The 25,223-nt window shown below is 39.2% G+C and overlaps 1 protein-coding gene across 7 annotated transcripts in view; it reads right to left on the minus strand.

Annotated features, from left to right (window-relative positions):
* PARP4 (poly(ADP-ribose) polymerase family member 4) overlaps positions 1-25,223 on the minus strand; it is a 116,587-nt gene that overhangs the window by 66,904 nt on the left and 24,460 nt on the right. For 6 of the 7 annotated variants that reach the window (XM_027588852.2, XM_027588856.2, XM_027588855.2 and 3 more), the window contains 8 exons: positions 24,779-24,939; positions 20,935-21,072; positions 18,358-18,453; positions 6,918-7,101; positions 6,359-6,515; positions 4,974-5,098; positions 894-1,025; positions 7-93 (listed from right to left, as the gene is read on the minus strand). In XM_027588852.2, the coding sequence (XP_027444653.1) occupies positions 7-93; positions 894-1,025; positions 4,974-5,098; positions 6,359-6,515; positions 6,918-7,101; positions 18,358-18,453; positions 20,935-21,072; positions 24,779-24,939 (1,080 nt within the window). The remainder of the gene's footprint in view (positions 1-6; positions 94-893; positions 1,026-4,973; positions 5,099-6,358; positions 6,516-6,917; positions 7,102-18,357; positions 18,454-20,934; positions 21,073-24,778; positions 24,940-25,223) is intronic. The other variant, XM_027588853.2, reaches the window with a different exon arrangement.

Here is a 25,223-nt window from a genome sequence, read left to right on the forward strand (position 1 = left end):
CCATACGGGTGCATCCTGATCCATCAAGTACGCGCCATGGCCTTGACTGATAGCTTCTCGGTATTCATGGTGGGCTGCTTCCTTCTCTTTAACCTGGAAAAGATTATTTCTATACCAGTCATAATATGAATAATGATTTCAGACTTTAACAAGAAAAACTTCATCAATGTTTATTAAAACCTAGGCAGACCCAGAAAACTAAGAGCCTAAGGTGAATAGAAACTCACATAAAGTGATCATTAAAATGTACCTATCTGGTAAGAATTTGAATCAGAAAAGGCCAACTAAAGTGAAATCTCTTTAATTAGTTGGGACCAAAATATTTCAGAGTCAATAGTGAAAAAAAAAAGTTTGATTGGGACTTTATGTTGAACAAAAATAATAAAGTTTATCCTACATTTAACAAAATATGAGTTATTATTGCAACTGTGGGCTAATCATTAGAATAAACAAAGACTGTATCACTTGTTATTTCTTTTGGTACAACTTTTCTTAAAAAGTTAACAATGGCAACTGTCACATCAGTTTGTTATAGCAGGATGCAGAGGATCAGTTTTTTGCAAAACTATATAAAGGCTTTACTGATTTTCCATTGTGCCTCTCTTAAACTTTTGATATTGAAATTGCTCTGTTTCAAAATGCTAGGCAAAGAATTTACAAGGCACTGACTGATGAACACTGGACAGGTAGGGACAGAAACCAGTTAATCAGGGAGGGATGTTTAAATGGAAGCCAACTGTATAAATGCTTGGTTCTTCAAAGAATATTTCTGTTTTATGATAAGGCTGCTATTCAACCTTTATAGCTATGGGGACTCAGATGAGGAAGATTTGGGTAAATGGGAAACTGACCTTGAATCCAAAGAGCAGTCACAGTGCATTTTCTCCCCTTACCTCTCCTACTATGTGCTTCCCATTGATGAACGCTTCAAAACCACACACAGCTGCCTTATCATCCAAAGGAAAAATATATCTTGCCTCAATGGGCACAGAACTTTGATTGGTGTATGTCTGAAAAACAGTGACCTGAAGAAAAAAAATCCATATACTTGATGAAACCATATGGAACAACATTTGCAGGAACAACTATTAATGAAAACTATTATGCATATTTTCTTTAAATTCCTTGAATTTTTATCATGTCTCTCAAATTCCCAACCCTGGCTTCAGGAGTTAGAGCATTCTATGATTGCAATGTAGAGTCCACGTCACATTATAAAGCGTACCAGCTGCAACTTTAGGTAATTCATACATCCTTGGCTGGAATAAAAGTCACTAGTATTACAATATTACAAACACCGGCTTAACAGAAGCAATGCAGCTTTCGTTAAGAAGACAAGATAGCTTCTTTATGTGTGGGTCTTGATCCCTCCTTGGTGTCACGTGGACCCAGATATTATTCCAGAGTAGTTCTTATATCTGGTCTGTTTTCAGGTCTTGGCATTTCCCTCCTTTACCTCTCTGTACATAGCCCTCCACAGCTTTTTTCATCTATCCTCATCTCTTCCCGTTGACAATTCCTGAATCAACTCTTTTCCACTCCTACCTGCTGTCTCTATTCTTATCAGATTAATTTTACCAAATGGACTCTGTTTATCACATTACTCCCTTGCTTAAGAAAAGGCCAGTCTTTAAACAACTGAAAAATTTTTAAAAACCCTAGACACATAATAAACACTAACATTTTAAACTTGTGGCAATAATAAGGAATAAATATTTAGCCATTTGTCATCAATAACCTCTGGGAAGACTGAAATGAAAAATAAAAGAATAAAGGAAACAAACTTATTCCATAATGCTGCCCACAACTGGATTTATGGTAAGCTGGGTTGCCCCTAGTGTATGTGCTGCACCAGAGAAAAATATTTTAAGGGGCATATATTTAAACAATGTGATTGTCCTCAAATCAACAGTTAGCACCCTCCAGGAGATCGAATCTCTCACAGTTCTGCAAACAAAGGCCTCACTGGCTGGTGACAGCCACCTGCTTACCAGGCTCACCCTAGAACTGGAGGCTGGCTGTGGCCCAAAATGATCCTATAGGATTCCAGGGTTTCTTGGGTGTCTGGTGACTCTGAGCCATCATAGAAGGTCAGAAAGCACCCAGCAGAGGAGCCATGCAGATTGGTGACCAGGAGGACATCACACACGTTCCCCATGCATAGAACTCTCTTCATTTCTCTCTTGGATATCTAATTTTACCAAACCCTTCAAGGGCACATATGCTTGACCTATAAATGCTGGATAGGATCACTGTCTAATTGTCCTTTGGTTTGGGTTCATGTTTTTGTCCTGCTCTGTGGATGTCCTGCCTGCATCTAGTTAGCAGGTCTGTCTTTGGATGGGAGTTCCCAGGGGTCAGGTCTATGTCAGCTTCACTCTCTCTGTATATCACATGATATGACTGGGTACTCAGAAAGCAAGAAATTTTTGCTAATGATGACAGAAGTATTTTTACTAGGACTTAGAAGAGAAACTGATACACTGTACTAATTTTTGACATCTTAATTTTCCACCTTCAGATGAAACCACTATTTTAGTTTAGTTATTAAACTAAGAACACTAAACTCATTCTGAAAAGAGTCAAATATGTGAGTCACGAACATACAAGTCCCTGCCGCTGGGCCTCTGCTTGGATTCTCAATGACAATCTACAAGCCAGCTGTCTAATCACAAATTAGTGAAAAATTAACTGCTAAATCATGAGTTATTTTTTGGGCAAAGTTATCCATGGGAAAAGCTTCATCAGGTTTAAAATATCAAATGGTGTAAGTTGTCTAATCCAAAGTAATGTACAGAGGACGTATGCCTCTCCTTGTAACACACTCAGTTTTTTATATACTGCATGTGAAAAAAATGCCCTATGTCCTTTATATTCATTGTATTTAATAGCCACATGCTGGCTGGCAGATATTATTATTTCCATTTTACATTTGAGGAAACTGAGGCAAAAAGAAGTTAAGTAATTTCCCCAAGGAAGGAGATAGAAAAGAATGAGCAAGGATTCAAAACTAAGCCTCCAAACTCCAAATTCTCTGCTTTACACAATCTATCCCAGGTTGTACTACTGCACAGTGGTTAAAGAGGCTGGACTTGAGAATCAGAATGATCTGGGTTTAAATCTGTGCTTTATCATATTGTTCAGTGTCTCTGCGTATCAGCTTCCTCATCTAAACAATGGGCATAATCACAGCATTCACCTCATAGAGTTTTGGGGAGGATTAAATATAGCATTTAAAACACTCAATCCAGGGCTTGACTCATAGGAAGTGGTAACCATTGTGGTCACACATCCTAAGTGGCTCCAAAGAGATTAGCATAGGTCAGAACATTTACCATGAGTCCACATCAGGGTCTCCCAAAATCTGTGATATCTCCCTGAGCTCTTCAGGGTTATGGGTATGGATCAGAGTAGGCCCAAGAGGCAGCAATCAGACATACGCAAACTGGTACAGATATTATGGGTAGCATGCCCTGTCCCACCCACCATACCCCATTTCCCCAGTTTAAGGTGACCACTACAATTAATCTGATTTCCCTCTGAAGAGAGGAGAATATGACAATACTGGACTCAGATGTTCTTATTTTTCTAAGAGGTCTTTAGTGGGTCAGTGTAGTCCTCAAGTGTTTAGGTACCAATGAGGAAGTCAAATCTTAGAAAACAGAGAGCCTTCCCAGTATACTGGCAGCCTGCCTGCACATTTGCCCATGAACTCTACTTTCTGTTCCATGACCAAAGCTGCACTAGCTGCATGCTTCTGGCTGAGGCCAAGCACTGCACTTGAGCATTAGGTCTCATCCTCCTCCCCGCTACAGAACAGCAGAATTCTGCTACAGAATCTCAGCAGCTACAGAATCTCCAGCAATTCCCCCCTGTGATACTGTGATTTATAATAAGAAACATTTATTTTGGTCTTTTACCTGTTTCTGGCACAGAGCTCCCCAAACCCTCAGAATTTCCTAAGTGATAAGAACAACGTAGGTATCTTGGTGTTCATAACAGACCCCTTTCAACCACACCTGAGTTTATGTAAAAGAGGTGCCTTTTGAAAAGTACCTAAGGATAGGGACTGGTTTCCAAGGGGATTATAGGGTTGGAACTGTCAGCCCCACCCTCGGACCTCAGGGGAGGGGAGAGAGGCTGGAGATTGAGTTCACTCACTGATGGTCAATGATTTATTAATCAATCATGCCTGTGTTAACCCAAAAAGACAGGCTTCAGAGAGCTTCCAAGCTGGTGAACACGTGGAGATTCAGGGCAGTGGCGTGCCTGGACCGGGCAGGGAAGCTCTGTGCCCCTTCCTACACATTGCCCTACACATTTCTTCCAGGTGGCTGTTCCTCGGTTGTATTCTTCTGTAATAACTATTAATGTCGTAAGTAAAATGTTTCCCTGAGTTTTGTGAGCCACTCTAGCAAATCAGTCTAACGCAAGGAAGGGGTCTGTGGAACCTCTGATCTACAGCTGGTCAACCTTCTAAAGGCTTCCATTTCACTCAGAAATGAGTGAATCCATTCACTCAGTATGGCCTGTGTCCTGATGTGAGCTGACCCCCACACCACCTCTTTGATCCAATCTCCTGCCATGCTTTCCCATTCTACTCTGCTGTAGCCACAGTGGCCTCCTTGATGTCCCTGACCATATCAGCCTTGCTCCCACCACAGGGCCTTTGCACATGCTGTTTTTGCCACCTGGAATGAGTGAACCCTAGATGTCCACGTGGTTTAGTCTCCTGTATGATACATTTTATTTATTTATCATGTGTTTTGCCTAGTCCCCCAATAAAATGTATGCTCTACAAGGCAGTTTTTCTTTTGTTCATCGCTGTATGCCTAGACCTAGAACAGTCCCTGGTATGTAGCAGGTGCTCAATGAATTGGAAATGCATGTTTTGTTTAATTCATGTGACTATAATCAAATTGTTATTTATCTGTTTATCTGTTTAAAGTATCATAAAACCACAAAGAACATACCTGGGCTACAAAGTCTATTATTTTTCCCTTGATGTGAACATCCTCAAGAGGAACTGAATTGCCAGAGACATCCTGCAGGCCAGACTTGATGTTGTTGAAAGGTTTGGCGTCTGCTAACTGATAATCTACACATTAAAAATGATAATGTTAGCTTTAAAAACCATCCCTGCACTGTCTGTTTCTGTTATCTTAATCATTGTTCCTTCCCCTTCCCTTCATACATTATATTTTGGGAAAAACGGACAAGCGGCATCTTATGATTTTCAATAGCCAATGCTGTAAAGTAAGTGAACCCACATGAGAAAAATGGGGGCAACCTTCATAAGAGACACTCTGCCTTTTTAATCTAGAAACTCTGAGGACTCATCTTGAAAATGTACAGTCACTCAATTACTCGAAAGACATACATTTAAAAACACACAAGTACACAAAAGTCTTTAAGAATTTATAAGTGTAGTTTATGCATGAATCTAGATATCTCCATTCCCTGGCCTGTAATTTTGATTGGTCAGTCACTATTACTTATTGTGCCACAAAAGCATGTCAGAACAATATGAGACTCCTTAGACTTTCAATCCAAGGAACACGAGATCAAACTTCTAATAGAGCATATGAGAAAAATGTTCCCCTTCTATACCAGGTGCTACAAAAATACACATATAATTAGAAATGTAAATATATACTCTCTTGCCAGACATTTCATTTAATGCTCCCAGAGGAAAAACAGGAGTCATTTTCTTATACGTGAAGTCATACATTTCTGACAAAAAATAATCTGATCACAGTTAAAAATATTAATGAGTTCTTACAATGCTATTAATAAATATTATAATAGTTTGGGCTTATGATTTTCTGAGAAGCTATCATCCTCTCATATATTTCTACTACTAATATATAAGCTGCATATTATAGTTTTGGGAGTACCTTCGCTTAATGCAGATATTGATCTCATTTGCAACACAGAGAAACTGAGGCCCAAAAAGCTTATGCAGTTTGTTTCATATTCCACAGCCTACTAAGTGGCAAGTTGATACTTGAACCTGAGTTTCCTGATTCTAAAGCTGTGTCTTCTGTCCAGTTCACCAACCCCCATTACACTTTTTGTGCTTCGACATCTTAAATTGCTTCAGTGGGTTTTAGCATCAGCTGTCGGGAGGTGTACGAGCTCAACTTAGGCGTATTAACGAAGTAATATGTGATTCTGAGATCACTTAAGCTCTCTTAAGTATCCTGGTTTTTACTTTTACAAAATAAAAAAGGAAATGGAATATTTATATATGAAGTCATAGATACAATTACTGAACATGAGCATAAATTACTCTAAAACTAAAATGTTTGAGTTCTATAAATATCACATAAAACAGCATTCAAGAAAACTGTCTTACCTTCAATGTATGAAAAATTTGAAAACTCAGGTCTGTATTCCTCTACTTCAGTAGTATTACAAGGATGAAAGTCCTTTATTTCATCTCCAGATATACAAAATTTAATAATATATTTCATTTTAATCTGATTGGTTTTATATACAACAAATTCATCATCCTAGAACCAACAGAAATGAATAGGTGGAGGGAAAAACCTTTACCGGCAAATGTTCTCATAAAAGCAGAACTGCAGGGGCACCTGAGTGGCTCAGTCGTTAAGCTTCTGCCTTCGGCTCAAGTCATGATCCCAGGGCCCTGGGATGGGCCCCGCATCGGGCTCCCTGCTCAGCAGGAGACCTGCTTCTCCCTCTCCCGCTCCCCCTGCTTGTGTTCCCTCTCTCGCTGTCTCTCTCTGTCAAATAAATAAATAAAATCTTAAAAAAAAAAAAAAAGCAGAATTGCACATTTGCTAGTTTAGAAAATACTGAATTCAGGGAGTCACAGATATGCAATAATTACTTAAACTTAAGCATATTCAATAAAAACAGGAGCCTCTCTGCCTGTTTCTTGAAACAAATACCTCGAAGTCTGTGGTGACAGTGGCCGTTGCTCGCACCCCATGGACACTGTCGTAACCTGGTGGTGCTTCTGACAAGGAGAAGTCTTTTTTGTTCAAGTCCATGCACTTCCCGAGGGCTACATCACAGACGACCAAGAGCCTCGTGCCATCTGTCTCTCCTGAGTGGGAGTACTTAATACTCGTACTACATTGGGAAAGGAAGAAAGTACGTGTTTGTAATTTATAGTCATGGCAACAATATTTTATTATCCATTATCCATCTGTATATGTGAAATACTGTCTAAACGACTGTACTGGTAGAATGTTCCAAATTTTACTGCTATTGAAATATCTCTGAAGATTCAATTTAGAACTTTATTGTTCACTTATTTGTTTAAAACTTTAATGTGAAAAGCACAAATGTTGCCTTCTGTTGTGTTAGGCAGTGCTCAAAGTACTTTCTTCCAGGGATGGATGAATTCCACCGTTTCCTCAAATCTTTATTAATTACTAAAACACATATTTTGGTATGGTAAACACCAAAGTGATGAAAGAGAAGGAAAATCCCCCACTTTTTTAATTAAGCAAATAGATTACTCCTCTCCACTGAAGCTCAGAGAGAGCATGAAATACCAGGTAAAAAAGAACTGCTCAAAGGGAAAGATGGGCACTGTATTCTCACAAAGGCTTCTGAATCCAAATGGAGAACCAAAAATTTCAAATGACATCTAAGAGAGAGATTTCGTTTTGACTTTCTTCAGGGCTCAGCAACTTTAAAAAAGCAACTTTTGCAATTAAGGAGCATAGGCTAGGACAACTTTGGGAGCAACATTTTTGGGACAGACCTCTATTTTTCCAAATCAAGACCCAAATGTAAAAGTGTTTGTTCTATCCCCTCTAAGACTTGCCCCCTTTTATTTTTAAAAAATATTTTATTTTTAATTATTTTTAATTTTTTTATTATGTTATATTAATCACCATACAGTACATCATTAGTTTTTGATGTAGTGTTCCATGATTGTTTGCGTATAACACCCGGTGCTCCAGGCAGTACGTGCCCTCCTTAATACCCATCACGGGGCTAACCCATTCCCCCACACCACCCCCCTCTGGAACCCTCAGTTTGTTTCTCAGAGTCCATAGTCTTTCATGGTCCATCTCCCCCTCCGATTTCCCCCCCTTCATTTTTCCCTTCCTGCTATCTTCTTCTTCTTTTTTATTAAACATATAATGTATTATTTGTTTCAGAGGTACAGGTCTGTAATTCAACAGTCTTATACAATTCACAGCGCTCACCATAGCACATACCCTCCCCAGTGTCTATCACCCAGCAACCCCATCCCTCCCACCCCCCACCACCCCAGCAACCCTCAGTTTGTTTTCTGAGATTAAGAATTCCTCATATCAGTGAGATCATACGATACATGTCTTTCTCTGGTTGACTTATTTCGCTCAGCATAAAAATATTTTATTTTTAAGTAATCTTTACACCAACACGGGGCTTGAACTTACAACTCTGAAATCAAGAACTGCATGCTCCACTAACTGAGCCAGCCAGGTGTCCCAAGATTTGCTCCCTTTAAAAAAAATAACCAGGGTGCCTGGGTGGCTCAGTTGGTTAAGCAACTGCCTTCAGCTCAGGTCATGATCCTGGAGTCCCGGGATCGAGTCCCGCATCGGGCTCCCTGCTCAGCAGGGAGTCTGCTTCTTCCACTGACCCTCTTTCCTCTCGTGCTCTCTCTCATTCTCTCTCTCTCAAATAAATAAATAAAATCTTTAAAACATAAAAAAAATAAAAAACTAAAAAAAATAACCAATTTCCCCCATTCCTCCTATAAACTTCCTTCCTATGACCTTTGACTCTGTCCCAGCTTCCTCCCTCTCCATCCCCTGCCTTTCTCAATGGCTGCCTCTACCTGTTTGCTTGCCCATCACCCTTCAGCCCACTGCAGTTTGGCTTCTCCACTGAAACCACTTTGTCCAAATTCACCAAGGACTTCAACTTGGTTAAATTCAATGGAATTCCAATTTATTAAAAAAAAAATCTTGACACCTAAAAAAGTTTACTTTGAAATATTTTGTACATAGGAAAGAGCATTTATACTATAAATGTGAAGTTTCAAGAATAATAAGACAAACAACCACGTGGCTACTGCCTAATTTAAGAAACAGACATCATCAAGACTTCTATGTTGCCCTGTGGCATCACCTTCCCTGCCACCCAGAGGTAATCTAATAACTATCTTGTTTTTAGGTGTATATTATTTTTTCTTTCTTTTATAATATTTTTCCTCTATTTTCTTTTTTTTATTATGTTATGTTAATCACCATACATTACATCATTAGTTTTTGATGTAGTGTTCCATGATTCATTGTTTGCATATAACACCCAGTGCTCCATTCAGTACATGCCCTCTTTAATACCCATCACAAGGCTAACCCATTCCCCACCTTCCTCCCCTCTAGAATCCTGTTTGTTTCTCAGAGTCCATAGTCGCTCATGGTTCGTCTCCCCCTCCAATTTCCCCCCTTCAATCTTCCCTTCCAGCTAACTTCTTCTTCTTTTTTTTTTTTAACATATAATCTATTATTTGTTTTAGAGGTACAGGTTTGTGATTCAACAGTCTTACACAATTCACAGCGCTCACCATAGCACATACCCTCCCCAATGTCTATCACCCAGCCACACCATCCTTCCCACCCCCCACCACTCCAGCAACACTCAGTTTGTTTCCTGAGATTAAGAATTCCTCGTATCAGTGAGGTCATATGATACATGTCTTTCTCTGATTGACTTATTTTGCTCAGCATAATACCCTCCAGTTCCAACCATGTTGCTGCAAATAGCAAGATTTCATTCCTTTTGATGGCTGCATAATATTCCATTGTATATACATACCACATCTTCTTTATCCATTCATCTGTCGATGGACATCTTGGCTCTTTCCATAGTTTGTCTATTGTGGACACTGCTGATATAAACATTGGGGTGCACGTACCCCTTCGGATCCCTACATTTGTATCTTTGGGGTAAATACCCAGTAGTGCAATTGCTGGATCATATAGTAGCTCTATTTTCAACTTTTTGAGGAACCTCCATACTGTTTTCCAGAGTGGCTGCCCCAGCTTGCATTCCCACCAACAGTGTAGGAGGGTTCCTCTTTCTCCACATCCTCGCCAACATCTGTCGTTTCCTGACTTGTTAATTTTAGCCATTCTGACTGGTGTGAGGTGGTATCTCACTGAGGTTTTGATTTGGATTTCCCTGATGCCGAGCGATGTTGAGCACTTTTTCACGTGTCTGTTGGCCATTTGGATGTCTTCTTTGGAAAAATGTCTGTTCATGTCTTCTGCCCATTCTTGGTTGGATCATTTGTTTTTTGGGTGTTGAGTTTAAGAAGTTCTTTATAGATTTTGGATACTAGCCCTTTATCTAATATGTCATTTTCAAATATCTTCTCCCGTCCTGTCGGTTGTCTTTTGGTTTTGTTGACTGTTTCTTTTGCTGTGCAAAAGCCTTTTATCTTGACGAAGTCCCAATAGTTCATTTTTGCCCTTGCTTCCCTTGCCTTTAGTGGTGTTTCTAGGAAGAAGTTGCTGCGGCTGAGGTCAAAGAGGTTGCTGCCTGTGTTCTTCTTTAGGATTTTGATGGACTCCTGTCTCACATTGAGGTCTTTCAACCATCTGGAGTCTATTTTTGTGTGTGGTGTGAGGAAAAGGTCCAGTTTCATTCTTCTGCATGTGGCTGTCCAATTTTCCCAACACCATTTGTTGAAGAGACTGTCTTTTCCATTGGACATTCTTTCCTGCTTTGTTGAAGATTAGTTGACCATAGAGTTGAGGGTCCATTTCTGGGCTTTCTATTCTGTTCCATTGACCTATGTGTCTGTTTTTGTGCCAGTACCATACTGTCTTAATGATGACAACTTTGTAGTAGAGCTTGAAGTCCAGAATTATGATGCCGCCAGCTTTGCTTTTCTTTTTCAACATTCCTCTATTTGGGGTCTTTTCTGGTTCCATACAAATTTTAGGATTATTTGCTCCATTTCTTTGAAAAAAATGGACGGTATTTTGATGAGGATTGCATTAAATGTGTAGATTGCTCTAGGTAGCATTGACATCTACACAATATTTGTTCCTCCAATCCATGAGCATGGAACATTTTTCCATTTCTTTGTGTCTTCCTCAATTTCTTTCATGAATAGTTTACAGTTTTCTGAGTACAGATTCTTTGCCTCTTTGGTTAGATTTAGTCCAAGGTATCTTATGGTTTTGGGTGCAATTGTAAATGGGATCGACTCCTTAATTTCTCTTTCTTCTGTCTTCTGGTTGGTGTATAGGAATGCAACTGATTTCTGTGCATTGATTTTATATCCTGCCACTTTACTGAATTCCTGTATGAGTTCTAGCAGTTTTGGGGTGGAGTCTTTTGGGCTTCCCATATAAAGTATCATATCATCTGCAAACAGTGAAAGTTTGATTTCTTCTTGGCCAATTTGGATGCCTTTGATTTCTTTTTGTTCTCTGATTGCTGTGGCTAGGACTTTTTTTTTTTTTAATGTTTTATTTATTTATTCATGGGAGTGAGAGAGAGAGAGAGAGAGAGAGAGAGAGAGAGAGAGAGGCAGAGGCAGAGGGAGAAGCAGGCTTCCCGCGGAGCAGGGAGCCCGATGCAGGACTCGATCCCAGGACCCTGGGATCATGACCTGAGCCAAAGGCAGACGCCTAACCATCTGAGCCACCCAGTGCCCCAGGACTTCTAATACCATGTCAAATAGCCATGGTGATAGTGGACATCCCTGCCATGTTCCTGACCTTAGGGGGAAAGCTCTCAGTTTTTCCCCATTGAGAATGATATTCACTGTGGGTTTTTCTTAGATGGCTTTTATGATATTGAGGTATGTACCCTCTATCCCTATACTCTGAAGAGTTTTGATCAAGAAAGGATGCTGTACTTTGTCAAATGTTTTTTCTGCATCTATTGAGAGGATCACATGGTTTTTGTTCTTTCTTTTATTAATGTATAGTATCACATTGATTGATTTGTGGCTGTTGAACCACGCTTGCAGCCCAGAGATGAATCCCACTTGGTCTTGGTGATTAATCCTTTTAATGTACTGTTGTACCCTATTGGCTAGTATTTTGGTGAGAATTTTTGCATCCATGTTCATCAAGGATATTGGTCTGTAATTCTTTTTGATGGGGTCTTTGTCTGGTTTCGGGATCAAGGTAATGGTGGCCTCATAAAACAAGTTTGGAAGTGTTCCTTCCGTTTCTATTTTTTGGAACAGTTTCAGAATAATAGGTATTAATTCTTCTTTAAATATTTGGTAGAATTCCCCTGGGAAGCCATCTGGCCCTGGGCTTTTGTTTGTTGGGAGATTTTTGATGACTGCTTCAATTTCCTTAGTGGTTATAGGTCTGTTCAGATTTTCTATTTCTTCCTGGTTCAGTTTGGGTAGTTGATACATCTCTAGGAATGTATCCATTTCTTCCAGATTATCTAATTTGCTGGCATAGAGTTGCTCATAATATGTTCTTATAATTGTTTGTATTTCTTTGGTGTTGGTTGTGATCTCTCCTGTTTCATTTATGATTTTATTTATTTGGGTCATTTCTCTTTTCTTTTTGATAAGTCTGGCCAGGGGTTTATCAATCTTGTTAATTCTTTCAAAGAATCAGCTCCTAGTTTCGTTGATCTGTTCTACTGTTCTTTTGGTTTCTAGTTCATTGATTTCTGCTCTGATCTTTATGATTTCTCTTCTCCTGCTGGGTTTAGGCTTTATTTGCTGTTCTTTCTCCAGCTCCTTTAGGTGTAGGGTTAGGTTGTGTATTTGAGACCTTTCTTGTTTCTTGAGAAAGGCTTGTATTGCTATATACTTTCCTCTTAGAACTGCCTTTGCTGCCTCCCAAAGATTTTGAACAGGTGTGTTTTCATTTTCATTTGTTTCCATGATTTTTTTTAATTCTTCTTTAATTTCCTGGTTGACCCATTCATTCTTGAGCAGGATGCTCTGTAGCCTCCATGTATGTGAGTTCTTTCCGACTTTCCTCTTGTGATTGAGTTCTAGTTTCAAAGCACTGTCATCTGAAAATATGCAGGGAATGATCTCAATCTTTTGGTACCGGTTGAGACCTGATTTGTGAGGTAGGATGTGATCTATTCTGGACAATGTTCCATGGGCACTAGAGAAGAATGTGTATTCTGTTGCTTTGGGATGGAATGTTCTGAATATATCTGTGAAGTCCATTTGGTCTAGTGTGTCATTTAAAGTCTTTATTTCCTTGCTGATCTTTTGCTTAGATGATCTGTCCATTTCAGTGAGGGGGGTGTTGAAGTCCCCCACTATTACTGTATTGTTGTTGATGTGTTTCTTTGCTTTTATTATTAATTGCCTTATATAATTGGCTGCTCCCATGTTAGGGGCATGGATATTTACAATTGTTAGATCTTCCTGTTGGATAGACCCTTTAAGTAGGATATAGTGTCCTTCCTCATCTCTTATTATAGTCTTTGGTTTAAAATCTAATTTGTCTGATACAAGGATTGCCACCCCAGCTTTCTTTTGGTGTCCATTAGCATGGTAAATGGTTTTCCACCCCCACACTTTCAATCTGGGGTGTCTTTGGGTCTAAAATGAGTCTCTTGCAGACAGCATATCAATGGGTCTTGTTTTTTTATCCAGTCTGATACCCTGTGTCTTTTGATTGGGGCACTTAGCCCATTTACATTCAGGGTAACGACTGAAAGATATGAATTTAGTGCCATTGTATTGCCTGTAAGGTGACTGTTACTGTATATTGTCTGTGTTCCTTTCTGGTCTATGTTGCTTTTAGGCTCTCTGTTTGCTTAGAGAACCCCTTTCAATATTTCTTGTACGGTTGGTTTCGTGTTCACAAATTCCTTTAATTTTTGTTTGTCCTGGAAGCTTTTTATCTCTCCTCCTATTTTCAATGACAGCCTAGCTGGATATAGTATTCTTGGCTACATATTTTTCTCATTTAGTGCTCTGAATATATCATGCCCGTCCTTTCTGGCCTGCCAGGTCTCTGTGGATAGGTCTGTTGCCCATCTAATGTTTCTACCGTTGTAGGTTCCAGATCTCTTCTCCCAAGCTGCTTTCAGGATTTTCTCTTTGTCTCTGAGACTCGTAAGTTTTCCTATTAGATGCCAGGGTATTGACCTATTTTTATTGATTTTGAGGGGAGTTCTCTGTGCCTCCTGGATTTTGATGCCTATTTCCTTCCCCATATTAAGGAAGTTCTCTGCTATAATTTGCTCCAATATAACTTCTGCCCCGCTCTCTCTTTCTTCTTCTTCTGGGATCCCAATTATTCTAATGTTTTGTCTTATGGTATCACTTATCTCTCGAATTCTGCCCTCATGATCCAGTAGTTGTTTATCTCTCTTTTTCTCAGCTTTATTTTCCATCATTTGGTCTTCTAGATCACTAATTCTCTCTTCTGCCTCATTTATCCTAGCAGTTAGAGCCTCCATTTTTTATTGCACCTCATTAATAGCCTTTTTGATTTCGACTTGGTTAGATTTTAGTTCTTTTATTTCTCCAGAAAGGGTCTCTCTAATTTCTTCCATGCTTTTTTCAAGCCCAGCTAGTATCTTTAAAATCATCATTCTGAACTCTAGTTCCGACATCCTACTAATGTCCGTATTGATTAGGTCCCTGGCAGTCGGTACTGCCTTTTGTTTTTTTTTTGTTTTTTTTTTGCGGTGATTTTTTCTGTCTTGTCATTTTGTCCAGAGGAGAATAGATGAGAGAGAGATCAAAATGCTAACAGGGTAAAAATTTCCCCAGAAAAACAGACACTAAACAAATCAGAAGAAACCTGAAACTAGAGGAAAAGAAAGGGAAAGAAGGAAAAAAGAAAAAAAAAAGAAAAAGATAAAAACAAACAAACAAACAAAAAACAAGACAGAATATGATCAAATATGATCAGGCTGGTGCATAGATCAGTGCCACACACTAGATTTTGGGCGTATTTTGAAGAAAGTGCCTCCCAAGATTTGAAAGAACAAAAAACTTATATATGTACAAAAATAAGGGTTAATACGATGAAGGGATAGAATATGACTGTAAAGATGAAAATTATAAAAGATTTTATAAAAGGAATTAATAAGATAAGAAGTTGGTTGAAAAAAGAAAGAAGAGGATTTAAAAAAAAAAAAGGGAGAGAATGTGATCAGGCAGAAGACTAGAACAAAGCCATACACTAGAGATTTAAGGTATATTTTGATCTGTTAGAAGAAACTGTATCTCAAAACTTTATAGAGAGGACAACTATACCAAAAATAAGGTTAACTACTATGAAGGGATAGAATATGACTCTAAAAATGAAAAACAAAAAAGATTTTTTAAAAAAGGGATTGAAAAAATGTTGGTTGAAAAAGAAAGTTTAAAAAAAATTAACTTTGAAAGACTAAAGAATCAGGGGGGGAAAAGCCATGAATTCTATGTGCAGTATTCCCCTAGCACTGGAATTCTGCCATTCTCATTGATCAGTAAACTTGGTCTTGGCTGGCTGTTCTTCCTCTTTTGGGGGAGAGGCCTGTTGCCGTGGTTCCCAAATGTCTTTGCCGGAGGCAGAATTGTCCCGCCCTTGCTGGGTCCCGGCTAAGTAATCTGCTCGGGTTTGCTCTCGAGAGCTTTTGTTCCCTGCAAGCTTTCTGTACAGCTTTGGAGAACGAGAGTGAAAATGGCAGCATCCCAATCTCCGTCCTGGAGGAGCCGAGAGCTCAGGGCCCCATTCCTCAGTGCGCCCCCAGAGAAAAGCAGTCACTCCCGTCTCCCCAGTCTCCGGCCGCAATCTGTGCTCACCCAGCCTGTGACCGAGCGTTTCTATCTCTGGCACCCGACCCCGTGTGGAGTCTCCACACCCAGCAGATCCTTGTGGTGCACTCCCGCGCCACTCCTCCCCAGGGGAGGAAGGCGAGTCTCCCCGGCTCTGCTGCTTGTTGGGTCCCTGCTGGAGGAGCAGTGGCCCTACTGTGCTGCGGATCACAGTTTATGGCAACCCTGAGCTGAGAGCCCACTCCTTGGCTCCATCTATGCAGCCGGCTTCCCTGCTCCAATACCTGGGAGCTCTGCTTCACTCAGGCACTCCCAGTCTTTCTGTGACCCCAAGGGTGCTGAGACCACACTGTCCCAGCAAGGGTTCCGCCCCCCGCTTAGCCACTGGAGCAATGTCCCTCAGCAGAGCTGACTTCTAAAAGTTCCGATTTTGTGTTCCACTGCTCTATCACTTGCTGGTAGCGGCTGATGGAGGCCCCCTCCCCCGCTATCTTCCCGAATATCGCCTCGGATTCACTTCTCCGCATGTCCTACCTTCCAGAAAGTGGTCGCTTCTCTGTTCAGAGAGTTGCTGCTATTCTTTTCTTCCATCTTCTGTTGAGTTCCTAGGTGTTCAGAATGGTTTGATCCCTATCTAGCTGAATTCCTGAAATCCAGGTCTCCTACTCCTCCGCCATCTTGCTCCTCCATCTTTTATAGTATTGATGCATAGGTATGTGTCCTTCAACAACATGCTTAGTTTTGCTTGTGTTTGAACTTTGCATACATATAGAATCACATTGCAATGTTTTGCTCCACATTATGGTTCTAGGGCTCATCCATCAGACATGTGTAGCTGTAGTACACTGGTCAAAACTGCCATATAGCACTCCACATAGGACTACACCAAAATTTTTTGATCCATTCCACTGTCAATGGACATCAGTATTACAGTTTTCTTGGCCATTCCTGTACATGTCTCCTGGTCTATGTCTACTTACTAGGGTAGTGATTCTCAACCCAGGCTGCATGTTATAATCATCCAGGGAGCTTAAAACACTATTGATACCCAAACCTCACTCTTGGAGATCCTGATTTAATTGATCTGGGGTGAAATCAGCACCAGTAATATTTAAAAGCTCCTCCAGGTGGGGAGGTGGGGGGGGGGATGGGGGAAATAGGTGATGGGGATCAAGGAGTGCACTTGTGATGAGCACCCAGTCCTGCACTGAAGTGTTGAATCACTATATTGTACACCTAAAACTAATATTATACTGTACTAACTGGAATTTGAATAAAAACTAAAAAAAGTCCTTCAAGTTAAAACAGTGTCCTCCAGGTGATTCCAATGTATAGCCCGGATTAAGAACCACTGCTTCTTGGTTCATAGGCCAGCTAATCTATAGGATTCCTGAGTCATACTATCAACTATGCTCTTCAACTATAGCAGATGATGCCAAAATTTTCTCAAGAGGGCTTATAATTTTATAGTCCTACCAACAGGGTCTGAGAGTTCAGACTGTTCTAGAGACTCACCAACACCTAGAGATGTTAAACTTTTTTTTTCTGATAGTGTAAAATGGTATACTATAGTTCAATTTGCATGTTGTTGATTACTAATCTTTTCAAATGTCATTGTCTATACATGTTTTCTCTTCTATTAGGTTCCTGCTCATGTCTTTTGTCCATTTGCTTATTGAGCTCTTTATTTTTTTCTTACTGATTTGTAGGAATTCTTTAAATATCCTGGATAATTACCTTTTGTCCTGGGCCTGAACCCAGGCTCCATCCTATAACTAGCTCTGTGACCTTATGCAAGTTACTTATCCTCCATTAGTGTGTTTCTTTTTCATAAAATGATGTCACAATACCACTTGTGAGGTTTATAGAGAATATACATGAAGCACATAGCCTGGTGCCTCACACAGCGCTGGTGTTCAATACATTTTTTTTTTTAAAGATTTTATTTATTCATTTGTTAGAGAGAGAAAGAGAGAGAGCACAAGCAGGGGGAGTGGCAGGCTGAGGGAGAAGCAGACTCTCTGCTGAGCAAGGAGCCCAACATGGGACTCGATCCCAAGACCCTGGGGCCATGACCCGAGCTGAAGGCAGACACCCAACCGACTGAGCCACCCAGGCATCCCAAGGTGTTCAATACATTGTGGCTATTATGAAGACAGGTTTAAATATTAACAAGGATACTGACCATGAAATATTATTCTAGGCTTACAGAGTTTATTTACAATAGATAGGTTGTTTTGAGAAATCCTGTGGTGTAGAAGTTAAGATCACTGGTCCTGGAGAAAGACAAAATGCTGTGTGACCTTAGGCAAGATACCCTCAGTGTCACTCAGTATTCTTTGTGATATGGGATAATAAGAGAACTGACCTGAGAGGGTTGTTGTAAGGATTAAATGGGTAAAAGAAATGTAAAGACCCTCAGGATAGTAAAATCACTAAGATGATTTGAAATTTTCCCAAATCTCCACTACAAAAGACATTTTTCTATAGTATACTGAGAAAACTGGTTGCTTTCAATGATCTGTTACTTGGGCGAGAAATCCCTCACAAAGGAAAGATGGAAGAAATCACGTAGCAACTACTCAGTAATAAATCCTTGATGATGGGTATAACAGGATTAAGGATATAATATATAGTATATATAATACACTAACCTGAGGGAATCACTGAAATATACTCCACTCCCAAGATTTCCAATGTCTGTTCTCTTTGTGCCACGATCTTCAACTACTTTAGGTAAAAGCAACCCACTAAAAAGAAAAAGACATTCCAGTGATTTACTAGAAGAAAGGTATCTTTTATTGTAGCCTCATAATTCTAGCAGAGACAGGTACTATTTAAGGACATGCTAAATGAAATAAGCTAAGCACAGATAGACAAATACTGCACAGCCTCACATATATGGGGAATCTAGCAAAGTCCAACTCATAGAACCAGAGTGCAGAATGGTGGTTTCTAGGGACTGGGAGTTGGAGAAAATGGGGAGATGTTGGGTAAAGGGCATACAAACTTTCAATTTTAAGATAAATAAGATAAATACTCTTTGCTAAGAACAGATCTTGTGTTCTTACCACAAGAAGAAAAAAGATAACTCTGTGAAGTGATGGATGTGTTAATTACCTTGACTGTGGTAATCATTTCACAAAGTACATGTACATTAAGTCATCATGTTATATACCTCTAAAAAATCACCTCGTACAACCTAAATATATACAATTCTTATTTGTCAATCATACCTTAATAAAGCTGGAAAAAAATACACCAATTGAAAGACAGTAAGTAAATAAAGAGCATGAAATGAAAGGCAAAATGTATTTCAGAGTAATCCTACAGAAGGAATTCCACGTGTTGTTCAAATATACCAAGCTATGATCATTTCTCACCACTGTTTTGGTCAGCCCTGAGATGCTGGCCATTTTTCCTGCCTCAGGACTCTGTCTCCTACCTGTTGAGGCCCCCAGCGCTCAATAGAACCATGTTTAAGCCCAATGCTGACTGCATTTCTTTCTGGCTCAAGAACTTATGCAGGTTTCTACTGGCCTTCTAGCATTGCTAAGAACTCTCTGCAATCAAAGTTAAACCATGGTTATCTCTGGAAAGGTGGATAAAAGGAGACTTCTGCTTTTATTACATAAATACCTACTGTTTGAATTTTGCATTATGAAATGTAATTAATTTTGTAAAATGGTTTTTGGGTTTTAGTCCTACTTAAAGTTTATTTAAAAAAAATTTTTTAGGGGTGCCTGGGTGGCTCAGTTGGTTAAGTGGCTGCCTTCGACTCAGGTCATGATCCCAGGGTCCTGGGCTCAAGCCCTGCACTGGGCTCCCTGCTCAGTGGGAAGCCTGCTTCTCCCTCTCCTGCTCCCCCTGCTTGTGTTCCCTCTCTCACTGTGTCTCTCTCTGTCAAATAAATAAATAAAATCTTTTAAAAAAACTTTTTTTAAAAAATTAAAGCTATTTTTCAATTAGTACCTATAATTTTAGATTTTAAAAAATTTATTTATTTATTTATTTATTTATTTATTTATTTATTTGCGGGGCGGGGTGGGGAAGGAGCAGAGGGAGAGGGACAAGCAGACTCCGTCCCCACCAAGCTTGGAGCCCGACATGGGTCCCATCCCAGGAACCTGAGATTATGACCTGAGCTGAAATCAAGGGTCAGATGCTTAACCGACTGAGCCATCCAGGCATTCCTAATTTTAAATTTTTAAATCTTTGTTCTGTGTGTTTATTTAAGTGTGAGGAATGAGGTAAGGATCCAATTTTGTATTTTTTCCAGGTAGTAATCTGTCCCAATATATAGCATTGAAGAAATTATCTTTCTTCCACAGAAATAAAAGCTACTTTTATCATATACTAAACCCTCTATGTTTTTACATTTACTTTTGGATTCTTTATTCCATGACTCATCTGTTCACGTACCACCTCACTGTTTTAATTAACATAGCTTTATAAAATGTTTTTAGTGTCTGACTGGTTAATTCTTCCTCATTAATCTTCTTTTTCTGAATTACCCTGGTAAAATCAAAATTAAAAAAATATGTACGGTAGAATCAGCTTTTTATTTCTTAAAAAAATATCTTGTTAGCACTTTTATTGTGATAGCTCTAAATTTATAGGTTAACTCAAGGAAAATTGGCATCCTTCTGGTTAGTGCAAGTATCTTTTGGGTCCTTCAATGGCAGTTTAAAATTTTTTACAGATGGATCTTGTATATTTATGTTTCTTCTTAGGTATTTTTTTTCTTCTTAGTTATTTAATTAAGGATCCAGATGTAATCATATCCTCCCCTGCTCCCGGTGACTGCAGTTCAGCTCTAATATTAAGTGGTTATTAAAAGCAAACAGAAAATTAGAGTTATGTTTTGAATAGATAACTCACAGTATCTAGGTAACTCTAATTTCTAGACCTTTCTTCTTAAGTATTGGATGTTCCCTAGATTAGATACACATAGAAGAGCCATGAAATAGAGAATCCCCTTTCTTCATATGATACTGTTTTCAAGAAGCAATTCATACCCATGTACTATACTTTAAAATATATGTAGTAATAAGTACATAATTTAAATTACACTTGTTACAATTTAAAGTGTTTGGTTTTCTCTGGAATGCAATCAGCTGATTTTAACTGAAGAGGCCCATGCAATATGGGAAAAAAATAGGAAAAAAGGGTAGAACACTTCATGTTCATGAGGCTGAAACATTTAGAAAATAAAGATGGTATCCTCTTACCGGGACAGGATCCCTACAAAGCTTTGTACAGGAGATCCATGCAGTAAGGACTTCACATTGCCAAGCTGGCTCAAAAACTCTGTGGCTTCACTCACTCTGCCAACTCTAAGTATCTGCAAGATGTCCACTGGAACTTTGCTGTAAAAAGTGGAAGAAAAACCTTGAGACTGCATAATCAAAAGCAAAATTAAAAAAAATCATTATTAGCAGAAAACGCAAAACAGCCCAAATGGCCATTATTATGGAATGGATTCAGTGAATCACAACACAACATTTCTTGGAAATATGTAGTCATTAAAAAAAAATCACACTCTTAAAAAATAAATAAGGATATGAAGTAAACCTCGTAGTAAAATAAATTTTAAAAATAGTTTACAAAACTTTATGCATGGTATGATCTCAAATTTTGTCAAATATATAATATATATAATACATATAATATATAGATGAAATTCATTCATGCATTCATTCATTCAACAAATACACTCTGGAAGCACCTGGGTGTCTCAGTCAGCTAAGCATCAGTCTACTGATTTCATTGGGGACATGATTTCAGGGTCATGAGATCAAGCCCTGGGTCAGGTGCCACACCAAGCATGGAGCCTGCTTGGGATTCTCTCTCTGCCCCTCCCCATCTTCTGCTCCCGCACGCATGTGCTTGTGCTCTCGTTTCTCTCTCTTAAAAAAAAAAAAAAAAATACATGCTATACACTCTAGGCTGAGTATTCTGCCAGGCCCTGGAAGTGAGATAATATGGTCTCTGGCTTCATGGGGCTTGAATCCTAATGGAGAGAGACAAAAATTAAAAATTAAAAGCTAACAAATAACTGATTTTAAGTTTTACTCAGCAAGCCAACCAGGTTCAGAGAGAGGATGGTCAAGAAAGACCTGTCTTTGAAAGTGACAATTACTGCAACATGACATAATACAGTATATATTTTAAGACCTAACTGGTTGCTTTGGGAAAATCAATTGGCTGAGGCAGGAGCAGAAAGAGCATCAGGAAGCAGGTGAGACATCGGTGTCTGGACTAAAGGTGGCAGCAGTGTGAATGAAAGACGCCAATGGATTACAGACATTTTGGAGACAGAACTGACAGGGTATGGTGATGTGGGGATGAAGGAGAGTTGACAGTGGCTCTAGGTGGGTGACTAGGATGGGGAAGCATGGGGAAAGACTGGGGGACTATGGAGGGACAGAGTTGTGGGGTAGAGGATGTAAGAGAGCCTATCCAGCAGGTTTTCCCAACTCCTCGTTCTTTGGCGTCACACTGATAGCTTGACACTAGCTATAGTAGGAGTATTTACACCACAGAAACCAACAGTTATTATAAGTCAGGACTTTTATTTCAGAGAGCTGGCTTCCAAGCACACCATTAGATGTGGAGAAGAATCAAATATTGAGTTTGAGATATATTCTACACCAACATGTTAACAGTGGTCATATTATCTCTGGGTCATCTCTGGGTGGTGAGATTTGGATGATCTTCAATTTTCATCATGCTTTCACATATTGTCTAAACTTTCAGCAAAGAACATGAATTTTATAACTAGAAAAAATTAATATGAAATAATCATTAGTGAAATGAAATGGAGAAAATCTAATTCTTCACAGCAGCAGAATCCCTCCATAGGGAGAGATCCACTTTTGTCATATGAACAGTTCAACATCACTTGGGTGTGAGGTGAGATCTCTAAGGCCTGCCTGAGTTACATTAGATGCTTGAACTGCACTCCCCTCCCTAGGCTTGAAGACATGGCTCTTCCTTTTCTTTGATTCCCTGGAAAAAGTCATTTACTCTCCTCCTGATTCTACCTTCATTGTTACTAGTTTCTTAATTAGTATTAGATCCTAGCAGATACCTACGGGAGGGTCAAAAGTCAAATCAAAAGAAATAAAAATAATTTGATTATATATAAAAGTGAAATCTGGAAAAGAGCTATAGGAAAAGATTTTTTAATTGACATAAAATTCACATAATATAAAATTAACCATTTTTAAGTGTACAGTTCGGTAGTATTTAGTATACTCAAAGTGTGCAACCACCACTTCTATCTAAACATTTCAGCACTACAAAAGAATACCCCATACCCATTTAGCAGTCAGTCCCCATTCTTCCCTCTCCTGGAACTAGGCAATTTGCTTTCTGTCTCCATGGATTCGATATATCTATTCTAGATATTGCATATAAATGAAATCATACAATATGTGGTCTTTTGTGTCTGGCTTCTTTCACTTAGCATAATACTTTTGAGACTCACCCATTTTGTAGCATGTATCAGCACTTCATTCCTTTTTTTTTTTCTTACCTCATTTTGTTAATCTATTCAACTCCTGATGGACATTTGGGTTGTTTCCATCATTTGGCTATTGTGTATAGTGCTGCTATGAACATTCATGTACCAGTATCTGTCTGAGTACTTGCTTCAGTTCTTTGGGGTATATAACAAGGAGTGGAACTGCTGGGGCAGATAAGAAATCTGTGTTGAATTTGTTGCGGAACTGCCAAACAGCAGCTGCGCCATCTGACACTTCCAAAAGCATTGTATGAGGGTTCCAATTTCTCCACAACCTCATTTAACACTTATAATTTTCCTTTTTTTTTTTTTCAAAAAATATACTCATCTAGTGGGTGTGAAGTAATGTTGAGAACGGCATTTGAGGATGACTGATAGAGGAAGGCAGAACACAATTTTAGATAGGTCTGAATTAGTCCATAAGGGAGGCATAGATGGGTGTGGTTCTAGCAAGGTGCCGGAAAACCAGTTCTCAAAAGAGCAAAACCCACATACGACCCTGATTTGTAGCATTTGCTGATTTCCATGGTATAAATCTTCCCACCATAGCCAATCTCAAGTTACTAATTGTACTCAGTTCACAAAATTCCTAAAAATGTACAACTGGCCTCCGCAGTTGGTTCAAGGGGCTGCAGTTCACCACCTTTGGCTCTAAGCAGTGTGTGAGGCTGATTAAGGTTAGCCTGGCCCTTTATACCTAATGAGAGTCGAGATGCCAGAAAGGTTCAGGCGTTGGAGTGCTGGGAAGTTACATTAGTGGGATGAATGACTAAACCAACAGAAGTTACTCTCACCCTCAAGAATAATCCATCAAATTAGTTTCTGAACCGTGAAGCTGGGTCCAGGTTCTCAGAGGAACTAACGCCCAAAGAGGGCTTGTCAGAGCAGCTGATCCACATGCGTTTGTTGTTACTGCTGCTGCCCTGGGTTGTAGAAAGCACATGGGCACAAGCAACACAGACTCACAGTCAATGAGGAAACAAATGTGACTGACGTTTAGGGGTGTCCTATCTCTTAATGTATTTTCCAGATTTTCAGCTGAGGGTTTTCATGCCATGGAGTGGCCATTTTAGAAGCTGCCACGCATATAGTCCTGCATCTTAAAATCTTAAGGGGATTTTCCTATATAATATCCTTCAAAACAAAAAAAAACCTCGTGATTTAAAATTTTTAAATTTAATTCTCAGCAAGATTAGGTAAACTTGAAATTATTTTGAGTAGAGTAGTAGGGAGTGTTTTCAAGCACAGAATACTGTCCCAAGGCCTATTATATACAGATATATATATAATCCAGCATGGAGCCCAACGCGGGGCTTGAACTCAGGATCAAAACTGAGCTGAAATCAAGAGTTGGACACTTAACCGACTGAGCCACTCAGGCGTCCCCAAGTCCCTTTATAAGCACAGAAAAAAGTAATCTGTCATCACAACATAGCTACCTTGTTACAGAGGATTAAATTACATACGTAATTATGGAGTAGTTCTTTAACAGAATCTAAAATAGTATTACATAATAACAGATACTAAGACATTTCCTTTATGCATACCTGTGATTATTCTGTAAAACCTCTTTTCTAACTCTGAAAAATTCTTCAGTGTTTTGTTCAACACGCTCAATTTTGCATCTCAAAGCTCGGTATTTGGCAAGGGATGGGGGGTTGGGTTTGAACAAATTAGTTTCACAGACATTAACCATGTCTCTTATTAGCTGTAGATGGAAATAATACAAGATGTTAGAATCACTATATATCAAAATATTTAGCACACGTTACACTTTCTCAAAAAGACTGGAAAAATAAGATTTCCCCCCCCGAAGTCTTTTTTTAAGGTTTTATTTTTAAGTAATCTCTACACCCGATGTGGGGCTTAAACTCACAATCCAGGGATCAAGAGTTGCATGCTCCACTGACTGAGCCAGCCAGCACCCCTCCCCCAAAGTTTCTGATCAATATGTAAATAGCACATTAAAGGTAATACCTTTCTTATATATTG

Source organism: Zalophus californianus, chromosome 3 (assembly GCF_009762305.2).
Source record: "Zalophus californianus isolate mZalCal1 chromosome 3, mZalCal1.pri.v2, whole genome shotgun sequence".
Classification (NCBI taxonomy): Eukaryota; Metazoa; Chordata; class Mammalia; order Carnivora; family Otariidae; genus Zalophus; species Zalophus californianus.